Here is an 18,732-nt window from a genome sequence, read left to right as displayed (position 1 = left end):
CTAGACAGTAACATGATTTCTTAGATTAACCAGCCTGAGCAGCTCTATCTAGACAGTAACATGATTTCTTAGATTAACCAGCCTGAGCAGCTCTATCTAGACAGTAACATGAAGCAGGAACATGAATTAACAAAGAGGCGACAACAAAAGAGGAACATGATTTTTAAAGTTTGAGCAAATGATGATAGAGAACAAGCAACTTCAGGAGCACCTTTAGTGAGGAGTGAAAGTGTGTGTGTGTGTGTGTGTGTGTGTGTGTGTGTGTGTGTGTGTGTGTGTGTGTGTGTGTGTGTGTGTGTGTGTGTGTGTGTGTGTGTGTGTGTGTGTGTGTGGCTTGTCCACTGGGTGGGACCGGAACTGTTGTGGGGGGACCCATGACGACACCCCGGGGTCCGAGGCCATCGGGCCCGGACACCGCCACCCCGGCAGACGGAAGCCCCCCAGGCCCGGGGAGACCCCAGCGAACCACCCCAGAGAGCCACGCCCCCGCCCAAAAAGCACCAGGCGGAGAATGCAGAGAGGAATCCCCCCCAGGCAAGAGGGGCCCACAAGAGAAGGACAAAGGGCACAGGGCCCCAGGTCCCGACCCAAGCCGCCAAGCCGAGAAAAGGCCGGAGCAGGGCCCCCGGGCCGAGCGGGCCGAGAGCCCCCCCAACCCCGGCGGCGAGTCCCGCCGCACCCCCGGGAACAGGCCCACCCACCGCCCCCCCCCAACCCGGCAAGGCAGAGACGGCCACAGCCGCCGCGCCCCGGACCAGCCCCGCCCCCAGACCCAGGAAAGCGAAGGCCGGCGCAGGCCCCGGTCGGAGGACAGTCAACTCTACACCCCCAGGAGCCTCATATCCCACCCGCCCCATGATCCTCCCCCCCGATCTTCCTGGAAGAACTCAACCCCTGACCCACCCCCCACCGACACACACACACACACACACACACACACACACACACGACGGGGGGGGGAGTAATGACTCTCGCCCACCCCGGCCGCCGGCCGGGCCCCCACCCGGCCACCGCGGTGTCCCAACCTCCACCAATCCAACAGCAAATTGAGAAGGAGCACCGCACCCCAGCCCCCCCACGAGCGCCATGCCCGAGGGAGTGCGCCCCCCGCATTCCAGCCGCACTCACCCCGGGCCGGGGCGGGACCCCAGCGGGAGGTGCTGGGAGGAGCCACGTCTCCCGCCCTCCCCCCGCCCTATATGTGTGTTGGATGTATGTAAGGGTGTGTCTTTGTGTTTTGAAGAGGTGGATGCAATGTGTGTGTCTATGGTGCGGTTTAAAATTGGGGGGTAGCGGGGCCCGGGCGTTCTACCGCTGACAAGCGGCAGAACCCCGAAAGCGGCTTACCCCCTCAAGACCCTGCGTGACTAAGTGTGGTTAAAATTGTGGGTGGTGCAAAGTCGGCGGAGGACCCAGACCGCAGTTAAGTAGCCCGGACCCCCCACCTAGGCACCGCCCCACTGTTCCCTATTGTGGGGTAATATAAGGTGAGGTAAGGCAGGGAGGGTTCTGAGGGAGGGGGTCCCCCCATCGCTAGGACCTTGGCCCAGCTGGACCCCCCGCGTTGCCCCACCCCACCCCCGAGTGGCCGGCCTAGGACCCGGGGAGCCACCCCCCCCCCCCAACAAGGCGCCGTAAAGGGACCCGGGCAGGGAGCCCCCACCCCACCCAACGGCCAGACAGCAGAGTCCGAGACCCGCAGGGCCCAGTGCGAGCCCAGCCGGAGGCCAGTGGCCAGGGCACCCCCCCTCATTCGCCCACACCCCCACACCCACACAGCCCCACCCCCCAACCCCCACCCCCCCCCACACACACACACACACACACACACCAGGCCCTGGAGGTCACTCTCAGTCAACCGTCCATCCAGAACCCGGAGCCCCCCCGTCCCCCGCTCCCCCCAATCCGGGAACGAGGCAGACCCGGAGCGCGGCAGCAGGGGCCAACCCGCCCCACCGGGGGAGGGGGCCAGAGGGAGGACCCACCCCCAGCGCCGCAGCGGGCACCCCCACCAGAAAGGGGGAGGCCCCGCACCCCCAGGGCCCGGACGACCCGCCCCCAACCCCGCCCCCAACCGACAGCCCAGCCAGGGCCCGACGCCCAGCCCCCCCACCACACCCCAGCGGGCCCAACCCCGGCCCAGAGCAGAGCCCCCCCCACAACCCCGCCCAGGACTCCCCAGGCCAGGCCGCAGTCCCCCAGCATAGACGCCAGGACCCCCCCGAGCCCACAGAGCCACCAACCACCAAAGCCACGACGCCCCAACCACTGACGGTCCCCAGAGCCCGGGGTGGAGCCACCACCCCCCCCACAGGGCTACATGGTGTATTTAATTATTGGAGACCATTAAAATAAATGAAATCTAGCTTCAAGATTATATTTTAAAATTACTGGACTAAAGAAAGTAAAAACCAAAACCTTTAAAATGAGCTAAAACATCTTAGCACACTTAAACATCATATCTGAAGATAAGATTTGACATCTTGGCAGGTAATAAAACCTTTTGCAGTGTGAGTTTGCATGTTTCCTTGTTTTGGTTTCAGAAAAGTTTCACTTTTACACGACGATGTTCTGACAACGGTTTCCATGGCAACGGCAGAAACGCTGAAACCGATGCACCTTGAGAAAAGATTTTCTCCTCTGATTTCCTCTTCTCATGTGGCTAAAACGCGACTCCTGTTTTCTGGAGAGTCGAATGTTTTTCCAGTTCCTCAACTTGCTGTTGAGTACAGACCAACGTAGTAATTGTACTCGAGTACAGACTGCCAGTATCCAAGTCTGAAAAGTGTTTAAAGAAATAATGAGTTCACAGTGAAGCTCCTGGGAGACTTTAGGGTTCCAGCAGTGTAACAGTAGTTAACAGTATTTGTATTGGAGTACAGTTTTAGTATCTTGTGGCTCCAGTTACTCTCAGTTTGAGCTCCAGTAATGAAGTACTCCCTGGCCGTGTTATCTTGCCTGGCGGAGCGTGACGTCCCGTGGGGCCGGCTCTAGTTAACAGGCTGACGAGCGGGACGCCGTCCACACTGGAAATAATAAGAGAACGCAGCGGAAATAATGAGCTCTGATTAAGAACACTTCTAGAGGGACACCAGTGTCCCCTCTGGACATGATTGCTGGTCAGTCGGGGTGGGGGGGGGGGGGGGGGGGGGGGGGGGGGGGGACGACTGGCGCCAGTTGCTCTTCTTTGGATGTGGGGGGGGGGAGTCACTCCTCAATCCTTTTTTAGTTTCAGAACTTTTTCACAATCACACATCAACACAATGTTCGTTTCCTTGCAGTTTTCATGTTGGTCCACTAGTTGGTGCAGTAGTTTTTGTGATGGAACCACACACACACACACACACACACACACACACACACACACACACACACACACACACACACACACACACACACACACACACACACACACACACACACACACACACACACACACACGCAGCAGAGAACAATCCACGACAATCAAAAGGTTTTTCACTTGAAACGGTTGCAGTAAATCTCTTGCTGCTGGTTTATAAAATCCATCCATCCATCCATCCATCCATCCATCCATCCATCCATCCATCCATCCATCCATCCATCCATCCATCCATCCATCCATCCATCTCCTCCCTCTTCTCCGTTCCCGGGTGGTGGTGTCAGTCTGAGCACCGTCACCCAGGTCACATTGCACCATTAAAAATCTTCCTGGAGGTGGAGAGCCCTCAGGAAGGTGGAGAGCCCACAGGAAGGTGGAGAGCCCACAGGAAGGTGGAGAGCCCACAGGAAGGTGGAGAGCCCACAGGAAGGAGGAGAGCCCTCAGGAAGGTGGAGAGCCCACAGGAAGGTGGAGAGCCCACAGGAAGGTGGCGCCCGGCACCGATCCGCTGCTGGTTTATAAAGATAGAAATCAGCTCTACAGTCGTGTAGGTTTAAATGTAAACATTCATTTATCTGCAGGAACAGAATTCCAGACTGAAGCTACAGAAAAAATCCAGAACATCAATTGTATTGTAATGCCAAGAGAGGGAGTGACGCCAAACTTTTCATGGAAGCTTATACTCTGTTCTAGAAATGTAAGAACCAAGTGTTTGATAAAGGAACCAGCTGAATGGAAAGGCTGTCATCTTGTCTGCTTCTACATAAGATTGTCAGACCTTCACTGGTTTTCTTTGTATGACTGGTCATTTGCAGTATTTCAGTGATTTTTTCTGTGACTGGGTTTTAATTTCCCTTGCTGCTCTGGGAATGTGGTGGAACCTGATTGTGGTGGAACCTGATTGTGGTGGAACCTGAATGTGGTGGAACCTGGTCACACGCCTGCAGCTCATATCGAGGCAACACGTCACAGTCACTCCGTCCTGTCATTACATCTAAAAATAGGATGCTGGTAAACCAAGCTTTATTTCTGGTAAGGACGATGAGTTTCCTTGTTCTTTTGTCCTCAGAGCCGAGGACGAGGACGGGGACGGGTGTGACGACCGGCTCTGTGAGCTCGAAGCTCCGACTTGTTTAACATGTGAGACAGTGGAACTGAGCCGCTGAGAGCCGAGATGGCGCAGCCAGGAAATGAGATGGATGAAGACAAGTTCTGCTGTTCCGTCTGCCTGGACGTCCTGAAGGAGCCAGTGACTCTTCCCTGTGGACACAACTACTGCCTGGCCTGTATCAGAGGCTCCTGGGACCAGGAGGAGAGCAGAGGAGCCTCCAGCTGCCCTCAGTGCAGGCAGAGCTTCAGTCCGAGGCCCGTCCTGGTGAAGAACAGACTGCTGGCCCAGTTGCTGGAGGAGCTGAGGCCCAGCGGACTCCACGCCGCTCCGGATGCTCCGGATGCTCCGGATGCTCTCTGCCACGCCGGGCCGGAGGATGTGGCCTGTGACTTCTGCTCTGGGAGGAAACTGAAAGCCGTCAAGTCCTGCCTGACGTGTCTGGCCTCTTACTGCCAGCAACACCTCCAGCCTCACCACCGAGTGGCTTCGTTCAAGAGACACCAGCTGGTGGCGCCGTGCGGGCAGCTCCAGGAGAACGTGTGCTCCGCTCACGGCGAGCCCATGAAGATGTTCTGCCGCACCGACCGGCAGAGCATCTGCTTCCTCTGCTCTCTGGACCGACACCGAGACCACGACACGGCGTCGGCTGCAGCCGAGAGGACGGAGAGGCAGAGAGAGCTGGAGGTGAGTTCAGGAGACATCCAGCAGAGAATCCAGGCCAGAGAGGAAGACGTGAAGCTGCTCCAACAGGAGCTGGAGGACATCCTTCACTCTGCAGACACAGCCGTCAGGACCACCGAGAGCATCTTCCTCGAGCTGCTCGACCTCATCCAGAGGAAACTGGACGATGTGAAACAGCAAATCAGAAAGCAGCAGGAAGCCGAGTCGAGTCGAGTCCAAGAGCTTCAGAGGAAGTTGGAGCAGGAGATCGCTGAGCTGAAGAAGAGACAGGAGGAGCTGAAGAAGCTCTTGCACACTGAAGATGATATCCAGTTTCTGCTGAACTGCCTGTCACTGTCTCTGCTGAGCGAGTCCACAGAGTCGTCCAGCATCAGAACTTGTCCTGTGAGGTACGTGCAGGATGTGACGATGGCCGTGTCCGAGGTCAGAGAGAAACTACAAACCATCCTGAACAGCAACGTCTTCCAGGCAGCGGCTCAGGTCGATGGGCTCCTGGCAGATCTCCAGCCGGAGCCCAGAACCAGAGAGGACTTCCTGAAGCATTGGCGTTCCATCACACTGGATCCAAACACAGTGAACTCCTACATGGCGCTGTCCCAGAAAAACAGAAAAGCACAAGTTCTGGACAAACCGCAGACTCAGGTGAATCACGGCGACAGGTTCCTGGAATGCTGCCAGGTCCTGAGCACAGAGGGTCTGATAGAGCGGAGCTACTGGGAGGTGCAGTGGGCAGGGGAGGGCGTCTGCATCGCCCTGGCCTACAGGAACATCAGCAGAGTTGGCAAAGGGAACGACTGTAAGTTCGGACACAACGACAGGTCTTGGGCGCTGCACTGCCACCACAGGTGCTTCTGGCACAACAACAAGCAGACGGTCCTGACGGGCCCTCGCTCCTCCAGGGTGGGGGTGTACCTGGACCCCCGGGCAGGAAGTCTGTCCTTCTACGACGTCTCCGACGCCATGACGCTCCTCCACAGAGTCCAGGCCAGCTTCACTCAGCCGCTGCACGTCGGGCTGCGGCTTTACTACATGTTTGTAGACAGCGTTGAGTTCAGTGAACCCAGTGGATCAAATCCCTCTGATGTTAATAACTGATGCTTTCACCTCTTTGTGGGAAGGTTGTGGGTTAGAATCCCAGCCAATGTTTCTGTGTGGATTTTGCATGTTCTCCGTCTCTGTGGAAATGGGAGGGGAAACACAAGTAAGTAAAGTTTATTAATGAAGCGCTTTTCACAGATAAAAATGACAACGTGCTGTAAATAAAAAGGAAAACGTGTGAAGCACTGCTACTGGTCATGTGTACCTCAGTCAGAGTAAATAGTTCTTCTGCACACAGTCGATTGATGGACATATTCACATGGAGGAAAGATCAGTAAGTCCTTGGCAAAATAAAACGGGATAAAAAAAAAAAACTACAAGAAAAAAGTAATTGAGAACAGTGACGAAGTACTTAGTTACTTGCCTTTTCTCACATAAGAGAAGACGGTTAAAATAGAAGTCCGTATTTCCGTGGTTCCTTGTTCCCAGAAAAGACTCTGTGACGTATCCGTGTTGTGTACTTTGCTGTGTTTGTTCATGGTAAGTTAGTATTTGAAAAGCACATTTGGACACAAATAAACGTGTTTTATCAAGGAAATATTACAGCCCGTGTTTTTTGTGTGTGTGGTTTTTTGTTTGTTTGTTTGTTTGTTTGTTTGTTTGTTTGTTTGTTTTGTAAAGCTGTGCATTGTGTCTGAATGGCGCTGTGTGACCAAACCTGCCTTGCCTCGATCGGTCCACCAGGGGGCGCGCTCTGTAGGCGCAGCTAACTGCAGTGAACCACGTTTCCCATCATGCCTCTCTTCCGCCTCTTCCGGTCGGGGCAGTGTGATGAGTCTTTTTGCTCCGCTGAGGCTGATATCTGCCCCTGGGGCTGAAATCTGCCCCTGGGCTCCTCTCTGTCATACGTTATTAAAAACATCACCTGGAACCAGTCCGACAGGTAAGAAGCATCGCGGCGACTCGAAAGACAAAGACTTTATTACTCGACTGTATGCTAACTAGCTGAGCTAGCAGGTTGTTAAATGATGATCAAACTGACCAGTTTCATTATTAATGTTCTTCTAACGGCGACTAAAGTCTGTTTGTTCTGTTTTATGTCGATATATTGTGTTACAGACACACTTGATCAATCATCTTCTGCAGGTTCATGCAGGGACTTCCTGTTCATGGCCTCGAGTCTGTCTCAAACCCTGTTTGGATGTTTTACAGTGAATATTGATAATAATAATAATATTATTATTAATAATGATAAGAATAAGAATCCATCTCAGCTTTTAATGATACTCACATGATTAATCAATGTATTGATCAGGGAGAAATCATCATTATAGAGCCCAGAGTCAAAGTGATGCATTTATAGCAGTGTTGTCTGGTCCTGGTCCTGGTCCTGGTCCTGGTCCTGGTCCTGGTTCTGGTTCTGGTTCTGCATGTTGTCAATGTTTTTCTGCTTCATCACAGCTCAGCATATCATGTCCCCACTGAGCTCCTAAAAAAGCCAACCCCGTGTAGAAAAGACAGGCGAGAAGTCGTTTATCTTCTCCGTGTGAATAAACTCCACCTGTTAATGTGTTGATACCTCTGCATTCTGTGGTTGATTAGAGAACCACACGAACAAACTAGTGTGATAAAACACTAAAGTTTATCACAGAAGGATCAATACGAGGGGCTCTGACCTCTGACCTCTGACCTCTGACCTCTGACCTGCAGGTTCTATGATTCCTCACCTTCTTCCTCTGTTAGTTTTATTACAGACAAATTCACCAGCTTTTCCAGAAACATCCCACTCGACAGTGGAAATTCATTTAGATTTATTACCAGAATAAACAACCTGAAGATCCAGATTCAGTGACGAAACATTAGAGGAGAGAACAGACGTCCTCTCAGCTTTTATTTATTTTCTACTAGAGTTTCACCTTTCTTACATTCAAAGGTTATAAATAATAATAAATGTTGATATTATGAATGAATTGAAAGTAAGTAAGAGCCATTAAAAGTTGTTAATACTGTATTAAATATTTAATTATATTTAAATTTATTATATTCGCACATTTCTTGTTTTCATCGTTGACTTAGTTTCAGAGACGACGAAGCTAAAAGAGGCTGTTTGTCTTTACAGCGGGTGTGAACGGCGTCGGGTCAATAACTTATCGTGTATTATGATGATGATAATAATAATAATAATAATAATAGTAATGATCATATAATCAGTTTTGGGTCACAGTCGAATCAACAGGCGTCTGTTGGTTTTTCATGAACTTATCATTTCAAACTTCCTCCTCAGACCCGGAGGCTTCGTTCACACCACAACATTTCTTCTTTTCAGAAAAGTTTCCCTCCGTTTCCGTGGAGACAAAGCATTTCCAGCGGCTCCGCCCTCCGTTGTCGTGGAAACGAAACCCAAACACAATGAAAGTTCTGGGTTTTCCCTTGAAAACACTTTGGTGTGAACGGAGAGACACCGTGTGAAGTTTCCTCCTTCAGTCCAGAACAGGATGTAAACTCTGCACTTCCTCCTGCTACCGTTTGACTTCTGTCTGCGGCGAGCAGAGCGCCACCTGCTGGCCACAGGCCTCCGCCTGCCCCAGATAAAGAATCATCACACAGAGACCGAGGCAGGAAACAGGAAGGCAGGAAACAGGAAACAGGAAGTCAGGATCAGGCTACCCGGAGCAGCTCCGTCTGAAATGAGACGAACCCTCCTCCAGTTAGTTTCTCACCAACATCGACACCCGGGACCAGAAGCCGTCGCTTTCAGGATTAAACTTCCTGTGTTCAAGTCGCTGCAGCGACACGACCGCGTTTAGCTCAAGTGTTTGAATATGAACCTCCACACCGCCGCTAGCGGCTACCCGCTGGTCACTACCCGCTAGTCACTACCCGCTAGTCACTGGTCACTAGCTACGAGCCACTAGTAAATAGCTGCTTGCCACTAGTCACTAGCCTCTACCTGCTAGTCACTGGCCTCTACCTGCTAGCCACTGGTCACTAGCTACGAGCCACTAGTAAATAGCTGTAGGCTCTAGTCACTAGCTGCTAGCCACTAGACGCCACCTGCTAGCTGCTAGCCACTAGACGCTAGCTGCTAGCCACTAGACGCTAGCTGCTAGCCACTAGACGCTAGCTGCTAGCCACTAGACGCTAGCTGCTAGCCACTAGACGCTAGCCACTAGACGCTAGCCACTAGACGCTAGCTGCTAGCCACTAGACGCTAGCCACTAGACGCTAGCCACTAGACGCTAGCGGCTAGCTGCTAGCCGCTAGACACTAGCTGCTAGCCGCTAGACGCTAGCTGCTAGCTGCTAGCCACGTCTGCTTCTAGTTTTACTTTTCTTTCTTTCAGAAGAAGTGAAATTTGTTGTTTAGTCAACAGAGAAGTGAGACCCACTAACATCCCTTTACTGTAATCTGATTACAGTGTGTTCTCCATTTCCAGGCCAGATGATTAATCTGTGTCGTTATAAAACTCAGATTATCTGGTGGATTCTCTGGATTGATGCTGAAAATGTGAAGTTTTCTCTCTTTGCAGGAGCAGTGATGCTGTAAGCCCCCCACACTGAACCCCCGCCCCCCCCACACACACACACACTGAGAAACCCCCCCCCCCCCCCCACACACATACACACACACACACACACACTGAGAACCCCCCCCCCCACACACACACACACACACACACACACCCTTACTGAAGAACCCCCGCGCCCGACCGGGCTTCCTGCCCCGATGCCCCTCATCCCCCCGCCTCCCGGCTCCACCCTGTGAGCGCCGAGTGGTGGGCGTGGCCTCCTGCCTCTCGGCTCCAGCCGGGGTGTGGTGGGCGTGGCCAGGGGTGGGCGTGGCCAGCGATGGACAGCCTGTGCAGCAGCAGCGTGGACTCCCGGTTGACGGGCCGGGGGGGCAGCTCCTTCAGCGGCAGGGTGGAGTCGTACGAGGCGCCGGAGAAGAAGTGCATCTCGGACGTGAGGAGGACCTTCTGCCTCTTCGTGACCTTTGACCTCCTCTTCATCACGCTGCTCTGGATCATCGAGCTGAACGTAAACAAACACCTCACGGAGTAACACATGCTGGTTTCACCCTGAGAGGTCACACACACACACACACACACACACACACACACACACACACACACACACACACACACACACACACACACACACACACACACACACACACACACACGCACACACATTCACCCATTCACATCAAACAAGTTAAATGTTTTTAATAGGTTAACAGGTCATTAACAGGTCATTTACAGGTTATTAACGGGTTATTACACTCAGTAGCCTTCACTGCTCAGCTGGGATCAGAAACATTAAGGTCCTGTTCACACGACAACGTTTCACGTATCGACACCTAATCTGCTTAAAAAAGAGTGTTTCCACTGCAGCAGCAGACACAGAGACAGAACTGTAGTTAGTCTGCCGGGCCACTGGAGGGCGCTGTTGCTTGATTTTGTAACGAAACTACACAGACGTGTGCAGAGAACAAAACACTATAAAGGTGAAGAAAAAGGAGAGAACCTGACATCCTAGTGGACTGATGAGGAACCGGATTCTATCAGGGAGAGTCTCAACTATTAAACTACTGATCTGGACCATAAAACTAGAATATGGACCGCGGGTCGTACCACTACGGGTCGTACCGCTACGGGTCGTACCGCTACGGGTCATAACGCTACGGGTCGTAACGCTACGGGTCGTAACGCTACGGGTCGTAACGCTACGGGTCGTAACGCTACGGGTCGTAACGCTACGGGTCGTACCGCTACGGGTCGTACCGCTACGGGTTTGCGGATACAGTGGAATTCGTTGTCGTGGAAACGGGGCCTGAGACTTTGTTCATAATAAAATCGTCCTGGTTAAAGTCAAGAGATCAGATCAGTCTGATTTTATTGCTGAATTCACTCTGACGGGTTTGTTTTCCTCTTTTACCTCGAGAAAGAATCTTTTACTGTCACACTGTCTGACAAAGAGACGATAAGTTAGCTTTATTCTGAAAACCGTCTGCAGATCTTTACAGATGTTAGTTGATCGTTTCCATCACACAGCGAGATTATTGATCCTCCTGACGGCCGTCTAGCGACGAGGCGCCACTCGTTCTCACTGCGACCCGGTTGGAGGAGAGGAAGGTCACTCAGTCGTAAGACTTTAATGTGTTTCTATTGAGGAAGTGGTTTTACTTTGACACGTTCCCAGAATGCTGCAGGAGGAAGTGCTGAAGCAGCAGACTGAGACTTTCACCTCGTCAACAGCTGCTGGAACCTTCATCTCCTTCCTCTTCATCAACGTTTATTCCTGTTTTTAATTTGACCTTCTGAACTCAGATTTATCGACTCTGAGGAAGTGAAACGTTGATTTATCACCCAAAATGAAGTTTATGTCTACAAAACGTAGTAATGATGTAGAGAAAAACTGCTTTTCCTACTTTAGTGGAGTCGTCGTGTCAGTTACTTTTTATTTTCACGGATTTTCCCACTTTAACTGTTTTACATGTTTGTTTCTGTTTTAGTCTTATTGGCTCTTTATTGCTGCTTTTTATTTATTTTATTTATTTATTTTTTTTGCTTAAAATTGTTCCATTTTTCTTTATTTCCTTTTTGTTACCCGTTTCCTTTATTAAATGATGATTGATTTCCCTAACCTCTAGAATGCTTCAGGAAAAAACAGCCTTCCTCTTCAATTGATGGAATCTGAGCTGCTTCATGATCGGACAGATTTTATTAATAATTAATGATAAACAGAAGACAGTTACACACTTTATCACTCTTATTATTATGATTATTATTATGATTATTATTCATTATAAATACCTTCGGTTTGCTACCTGTGAGAAGAAGGTTGTTCCTCTTGCTGCAGTAGAATTTGGGAACGTTCCAGATCCACTTCGGTGATTCCTGCAGCGTCGGGCTGAACAAAGTGCAGCTCAGTCACAATTTAGAGAAACTGGATCTAATTTATAATCCTCAGGAGATTAAAGTTCCTCTGGTCAAGAGGAAAGTCGTGGTGGTCATGATGATGATGATGAGGAGGAGGAGGAGGAGGATGATGATGATAAAAACAAAGTTCAAACAAATCAAACTTCTGGAGACGAATCAAAGGATTTCTGATATTTTGATGTGTGTGTGTGTGTGTGTGTGTGTGTGTGTGTGTGTGTGTGTGTGTGTGTGTGTGTGTGTGTGTGTGTGTGTGTGTGTGTGTGTGTGTGTGTGTGTGTGTGTGTGTGTGTGTGTGTGTGTGTGTGTGTGTGTGTGTGTGTGTGTGTGTGTGTGTCCAGGTGAACGGGGGCATTCAGCAGCAGCTGGAGAAGGAAGTCCTGCACTACGACTACCGAGCTTCATTCTTCGACATCTTTGTAAGACCTGATCCTGTTCTGATCCAGACCTGATCCTGTTCTGATCCAGACCTGATCCTGTTCTAATCCAGATCTGATCCAGACCTGATTCAGATCTGATCCAGACCTGATCCTGGTCTAATCCAGACCTGACCCTGGTCTAATCCAGATCTAATCCAGACCTGTCTTGGTCCGATCCAGACCTGATCCAGAGCTGATCCCGGTCTGATCCAGACCTGATCCCGGTCTAATCCAGACCTGATCCCGGTCTGATCCAGATCTAATCCAGACCTGATCCTGTTCTGATCCAGACCTGATTCAGATCTGATCCAGACCTGATCCTGGTCTGATCCAGACCTGATTCCCCCCAGTCCGTCTCCTGTGTGCTGACGAGTTTCTTCCTCCTCCTCCTCCTCCTCCTCTTCCTCAGCTGCTGGCCGTCTTCAGGTTTGCGGCTCTCATCCTGGCCTACGCCGTCTGGAAGCTCCGTCACTGGTGGGCCATCGCAGTGAGTCCTCCTCTCTCCGTCCACCAGCAGGGGGCGCCACCACACCAACCTCACTGCCCCGCTGCCAGGGGCAGTTTATAAAAACTCCCAGAATGCAACAGCCACAGTAGAAGTTTCCTCAGTCAGCTCGATGTTGAGACTCTTTGGTTTGTCATCAGCGGCACAACTAGTAAACATTAAGGGTTAATCTGGAGGTTAATCTGGATCTAGTTCACCACTTCAAGGATGAATCCTGAGACGGGTTGAGTGTTTCCTGTTTCCTGTTTCCTGTTTCCTGTTTCACATCAGCTTCAGCAGAGGATCATTTCACTCACCAAGTTTAAAACCAGAAGAGAAACAACTTGAATGGAAGGAAGGAAGGAGGGAGTGAAGGAGGGAGGGAGGAAGGAAGGAAGGAAGGGAGAGAGGGAGGAAGGAGGGAAGGAAGGAAGAAAGGAAGGGAAGGAAGGAGGGAGGGAGGAAGGAAGGAAGGGAGGGAGGGAGGGAGGAGGGAGGAAGGAAGGGAAGGAGGGAGGGAGGAAGGAAGGAAGGAAGGAAGGAAGGAAGGGAAGGAGGGAGGGAGGGAGGGAGGAAGGAAGGAAGGGAAGGAGGGAGGGAGGAAGGGAGGGAGGAAGGAAGGAGGGAAGGAGGGAGGGAGGAAGGAAGGGAGGAAGGAAGGAAGGGAGGGAGGGAGGAAGGGAGGGAGGAAGGAAGGAGGGAGGGAGGAAGGAAGGAAGGGAGGGAGGGAGGAAGGAAGGGAGGGAGGGAGGAATTCTGAATGACAAACTAATACTTATAAAGGTACAAGAGGAGAAGTACAAGAATAACTTGATGTAAACATTCATTCTCTATTACTTCAGAGTAAAAGTATTTTTTATATAAACAGTTCATATTCATCTGTCAGTTAAAGTTTATTGTATAAATGTATTTGATCAGATTAGAATCTTTAAATTACTGGTATGTTTTATTAATTTAAATACGATTCTGGTGAATATATATATATATATATATATATATATATATATATATATATATATTTATTTAGGATTAACGCTCATTCGTATATTTGAACTCTGTTGTGTGTTAAAGTCTTATCTTTTATTTATCTTGGTTGATACTCTGATCTTCTTTGTAGTTTATATGTTAAGAGCTAATTATTGATGGACCAACCTCCATAGGTGGCATTTATCCATCCATCCATCCGTCCGTCCATCCATCCATCCGTCCGTCCGTCCGTCCGTCCGTCCGTCCGTCCGTCCGTCCATCCATCCATCCATCCATCCATCCATCCATCCATCCATCCATCCATCCATCCATCCATCCATCCATCCATCCATCCATCCATCCATCCATCCATCCATCCATCCATCCATCCATCCTGGTGTTACTTCTGTGTATTGTAACTTGAGCTCAGGAGGAGCTCCGGAGGCTCTGAGCAGGAACGGCTGCTCTTATTGTGAATTAAGATTTTCTGTGTGAACTGTTAGTTTAGATACATGATCTAACTGCCCTTGTGTATAAAAGTTAAAGTTCCTCTGGGATCCGTCACAATATATGTATTTAAACTTGAAGTAACTAACGCAGTAATAGAGTACTGGTGTTTGTCTGTGCAGGTCACTACTGCAGTCTGCTGTGCTTTCCTCATCGTTAAAGTCATTTTATCAAAGGTAAGAACAGTTTCCTTCACACCGAGTCCCTGAAGGCAACACCATGTGTTCTGTGACGCACTGCCTCCCCCTGCTGGGCACTCTGTGTAACAGCACCACTTCCACCTTCGAGTTACACACACACACACACACACACACACACACACACACACACTTCTATTTAAACAATGTTTGGTGGCACATTTTCTGGTTTTTGTTAGAAGATGTTAGAAGGTGTTAGAAGATGTTAGAAGGTGTTAGAAGATGTTAGAAGATGTTAGAAGGTGTTAGAAGGTGTTAGAAGATGTTAGAAGGTGTTAGAAGGTGTTAGAAGGTGTTAGAAGATGTTAGAAGATGTTAGAAGGTGTTAGAAGATGTTAGAAGGTGTTAGAAGGTGTTAGAAGGTGTTAGAAGATGTTAGAAGGTGTTAGAAGATGTTAGAAGGTGTTAGAAGGTGTTAGAAGATATTAGAAGATGTTAGAAGGTGTTAGAAGGTGTTAGAAGATATTAGAAGATGTTAGAAGGTGTTAGAAGGTGTTAGAAGGTGTTAGAAGATATTAGAAGGTGTTAGAAGATGTTGTCTCTGTGATGCAGCTGCTGTCTCAGGGAGCCTTCGGCTACCTGCTGCCCATCATCTCCTTCGTCTTGGCCTGGATCGAGACGTGGCTGCTGGACTTCAAGGTTCTGCCTCAGGAGGCCGAAGACCAGAAAAGTGAGTGACCTCTCCCAGATTATTCTGGATTAAAGCCACTGTCCTGCACCGCTGTCTCCGCCTGCTGGATTTCCCCTTCATCCCCTTCTTCTTCTTCTGTTTCAGGATTTCAGTCTGTGCTGGACGCCGCTGAGCGAGCGCCTCTCATGGGGGCGGGGCCTTTATCTGACGGCCAGTTCTACTCTCCTCCAGAGTCGGCGGCAGGTCGGTGGAACATTTAGGAACTTAGAAATTAGATCCATGATTTTGACTCCAACAGGGAGGACGGTGGTCTTCAGGGTACAGAAGCAACTTGGGGTCGGAGGGTTGGCGGTTTGAATCCCACTGTGGCCCCCTGAGCTTGACCCTTGACCTCCAGCGTGTCTCAGTTTGAGGGATTTGGCAGTAAAGCGACTGATTGTTCCTTTGTTCAGACTCTGAGGAGGAAGTGGACGACAAACTGGATCCAGAGAAAAGTCTCATCCAGCAGGCGACCTAACAGGTAACGCCAACTCTCCTCTGGGCCTCTGCTCAAGGGCACAACGGCAGCCGCGCTTTTATTTCATTCAGGACTTTAATTAGGACTTTATTCATTTAAAATTTTTTGTACATTTAGGTTTTTTTGGTGTCATTTTTTAGAATTTACGCCTTTTTAAAAAATGTTTCTTTTGTTTTTAATGACATCATTTATTAATCCTGTGATTGATTGATTTTTTTTATCAGTTTTTTAAATGTATGTATTTAAAATAATTGCTAATGTTTTCACTTTGACTTTCTTTTAGAATTTTTGGATTTGATAAACATAATTCCTTACTTTTAAAATTTGAGAAATTTTCTGAATTCACTTTTTTAGGCCAATTTTTTTAATTGTCTTTTTCCAAATTTAAGTTTAAAAAAAAAAAAAAGGCATTTTGTAATGTTTATGAATTTGGGTCCTGCTTTAAATTTCCATCATTTATTTGTCAGTTGAGGTTATTTTTTGAATTCATGCCATTTTAATATCTGCGTCTTTATTCCTGCGGCTGATTCCTGCTTTATATTTTCCTGCTCCGGCGTTACTGAGGTGATGTTTGGTGATTTGTGTGTTTCCCTCCTCAGTGTTTCCGCCTGGGACGACGTTTTGCTGCCTTGCACCTTCTGCCATGTTTAGTTTGACTCCGTCCTGAAGGGTCTTCATCGTTTCAGCCTTCGTCACGTAATCATCTGCTTCCTGCTGATTTCATAATCTGGACTTTCTGCTCATGTCGGAGGATTATGGAACAAACCAACACCGAGAGGAAGCCGTCAGGTTTACCTCGGTTTCCTGAATCCCAGAGAAACGGACCCGTCAGACGAGACGGAGGATTTATCGTCCAGAAGCTTCTGGAGGGAGAAGCTCTGAGCGTCTCCTGGTCCTGGTCCTGGTCCTGGTCCTGGTCCTGGTCCTGCATGCCTCAGCCGACTGGTGGCCGGGATTTAATGAGCAGCTTGTCTGTAACGATACTGTCATTAAAATGTGAACGCTGGCGTCTGCCTCCTTCTATCCACTCCTTTTTACACGTTCAGGCTGAAATCCCGGATTAATAATCCTCATTTGAAATAAGATTCACACTGAAACCAAAACTCTTCCAGGTTTTACTCGTGAATATCTTGAACTTCCAGAGGTTAATAAAGTTACTCCAAATGGAAAAATGGACTTTTCAGAACTTTTATCTGGAACAAGAAAAGTTTTATCAACTTGAATCTTCTGTGGAGGGATGAGGGATGAGGGGTGGAGGGATGGAGGGATGTAGAGATGAGGGATGGAGGGGTGGAGAGATGAGGGGTGGAGGGATGGAGGGATGTAGAGATGACGGATGGAGGGGTGAGGGATGTAGAGATGACGGATGGAGGGGTGAGGGATGTAGAGATGAGGGGTGGAGGGATGGAGGGATGAGGGATGTAGAGATGAGGGATGGAGGGGTGAGGGATGTAGAGATGACGGATGGAGGGGTGAGGGATGTAGAGATGAGGGGTGGAGGGATGGAGGGGTGAGGGATGTAGAGATGAGGGATGGAGGGGTGAGGGATGTAGAGATGAGGGATGGAGGGTTGAGGGATGTAGAGATGAGGGGTGGAGGGATGTAGAGATGAGGGATGGAGGGGTGAGGGATGTAGAGATGAAGGGTGGAGGGATGAGGGGGTGAGGGATGTAGAGATGAGGGATGGAGGGGTGAGGGATGTAGAGATGAAGGGATGAGGGATGTAGAGATGAGGGGTGAGGGATGTAGAGATGAGGGATGGAGGGGTGAGGGATGAGGGATGTAGAGATGAGGGATGGAGGGTTGAGGGATGTAGAGATGAGGGGTGGAGGGATGGAGGGATGAGGGATGTAGAGATGAGGGATGGAGGGGTGAGGGATGTAGAGATGACGGATGGAGGGGTGAGGGATGTAGAGATGAGGGGTGGAGGGGTGAGGGATGTAGAGATGAGGGATGGAGGGGTGAGGGATGTAGAGATGAGGGATGGAGGGTTGAGGGATGTAGAGATGAGGGGTGGAGGGATGTAGAGATGAGGGATGGAGGGGTGAGGGATGTAGAGATGAAGGGTGGAGGGATGAGGGGGTGAGGGATGTAGAGATGAGGGATGGAGGGGTGAGGGATGTAGAGATGAAGGGATGAGGGATGTAGAGATGAGGGATGGAGGGGTGAGGGATGAGGGGTGGAGGGATGTAGAGATGAAGGTTGCTTCAACTAAACTGAATGAAAACTCTGAATGAGGAAGCGCCTGCAGAGTGTATGGTTTTAGAAAAACAAGGTGTGTAGTACTAGTAGTACTAGTAGTACTAGTAGTACTGAGACAGTAACTTTCTCCTGTGAGTGTAAAATAATCCGTCTCTATAAAACCTTTATCAGCCACATCAACCAATCATACGTCTCAACAGGCACAAGAATAAAACACAGACTCAGTTTTAGTCTTTTTTTTTTTTTCCGTGTTTTATTGACTCGAGTATTGGAGGCGTCTGGAACCACTTAGTCCAGGTCGGCCATGGACTCGCCCAAAAACATCAAACTACTGAGAGAAGAGACGCGATTCAACCAGGAGGAGGAAAAATACTGAGAACTAAACTCACTTTACAGGTTTTTAACATGAGAAAGATTATTCCTCCTTTATTGATTCTCAAGTTGATCAAAAACACAAAATCCATTATTTCATCATCAATCAGGATTATTAATTAACACGGAATCTTTTCCCAGAGCAAATAAATGGAGGGTAAAAATTTTAAAACATTTATTGTGACTCTGATGGAGAAAAGGTGGAACAGCCAAAGACTTTAAACCTAAAAAAAAAACAAGAACTATTACAAGCCTCTGGGGGTTTCGGGGTGAAAATGTCAAATATTTTGACTTTATTCTTGATTTTT

General features: G+C 49.4%; 2 protein-coding genes across 2 annotated transcripts; both read left to right on the top strand.

Moving 5' to 3' along the window:
• The first annotated feature begins 4,420 nt into the window (after positions 1-4,420).
• Positions 4,421-6,786, top strand: LOC308114996 (tripartite motif-containing protein 16-like). The gene has a single exon (XM_080472298.1). It carries the CDS (start codon positions 4,536-4,538, stop codon positions 6,246-6,248), a length of 1,713 nt encoding a protein of 570 aa, XP_080328424.1. The 5' UTR covers positions 4,421-4,535; the 3' UTR covers positions 6,249-6,786.
• A 215-nt stretch (positions 6,787-7,001) lies between these two features.
• On the top strand, positions 7,002-17,017 carry stard3nl (STARD3 N-terminal like). Its single transcript, XM_080478261.1, has 9 exons — positions 7,002-7,134; positions 9,721-10,228; positions 12,471-12,548; positions 12,958-13,035; positions 14,628-14,681; positions 15,255-15,372; positions 15,478-15,576; positions 15,786-15,853; positions 16,450-17,017. The coding sequence occupies exons 2-8, from the start codon at positions 10,040-10,042 to the stop codon at positions 15,848-15,850; spliced, it is 681 nt and encodes a 226-aa protein (XP_080334387.1). The 5' UTR covers positions 7,002-7,134; positions 9,721-10,039; the 3' UTR covers positions 15,851-15,853; positions 16,450-17,017.
• The last annotated feature ends 1,715 nt before the right edge of the window (positions 17,018-18,732 follow it).

Source organism: Lipophrys pholis, assembly GCF_963383615.2.
Source record: "Lipophrys pholis genome assembly, chromosome: 1".
Lineage (NCBI taxonomy): Eukaryota > Metazoa > Chordata > Actinopteri > Blenniiformes > Blenniidae > Lipophrys > Lipophrys pholis.
The sequence above is the reverse complement of the archived record's forward strand: the minus strand, read 5'-3'. Positions and strand labels throughout refer to the sequence as shown.

What these genes read in the sequence shown, in the direction of transcription:
- LOC308114996 (XM_080472298.1), top strand. Translation starts at nt 4,536, where the DNA reads ATGGCGCAGCCAGGAAATGAGATGGATGAAGACAAGTTCTGCTGTTCC.
- stard3nl (XM_080478261.1), top strand. Translation starts at nt 10,040, where the DNA reads ATGGACAGCCTGTGCAGCAGCAGCGTGGACTCCCGGTTGACGGGCCGG. An exon ending in CTTCATTCTTCGACATCTTT is followed by an intron (nt 12,549 to 12,957) that starts GTAAGACCTGAT and finishes CCTCTTCCTCAG; the next exon opens with CTGCTGGCCGTCTTCAGGTT. An exon ending in TCCTCCAGAGTCGGCGGCAG is followed by an intron (nt 15,577 to 15,785) that starts GTCGGTGGAACA and finishes TCCTTTGTTCAG; the next exon opens with ACTCTGAGGAGGAAGTGGAC.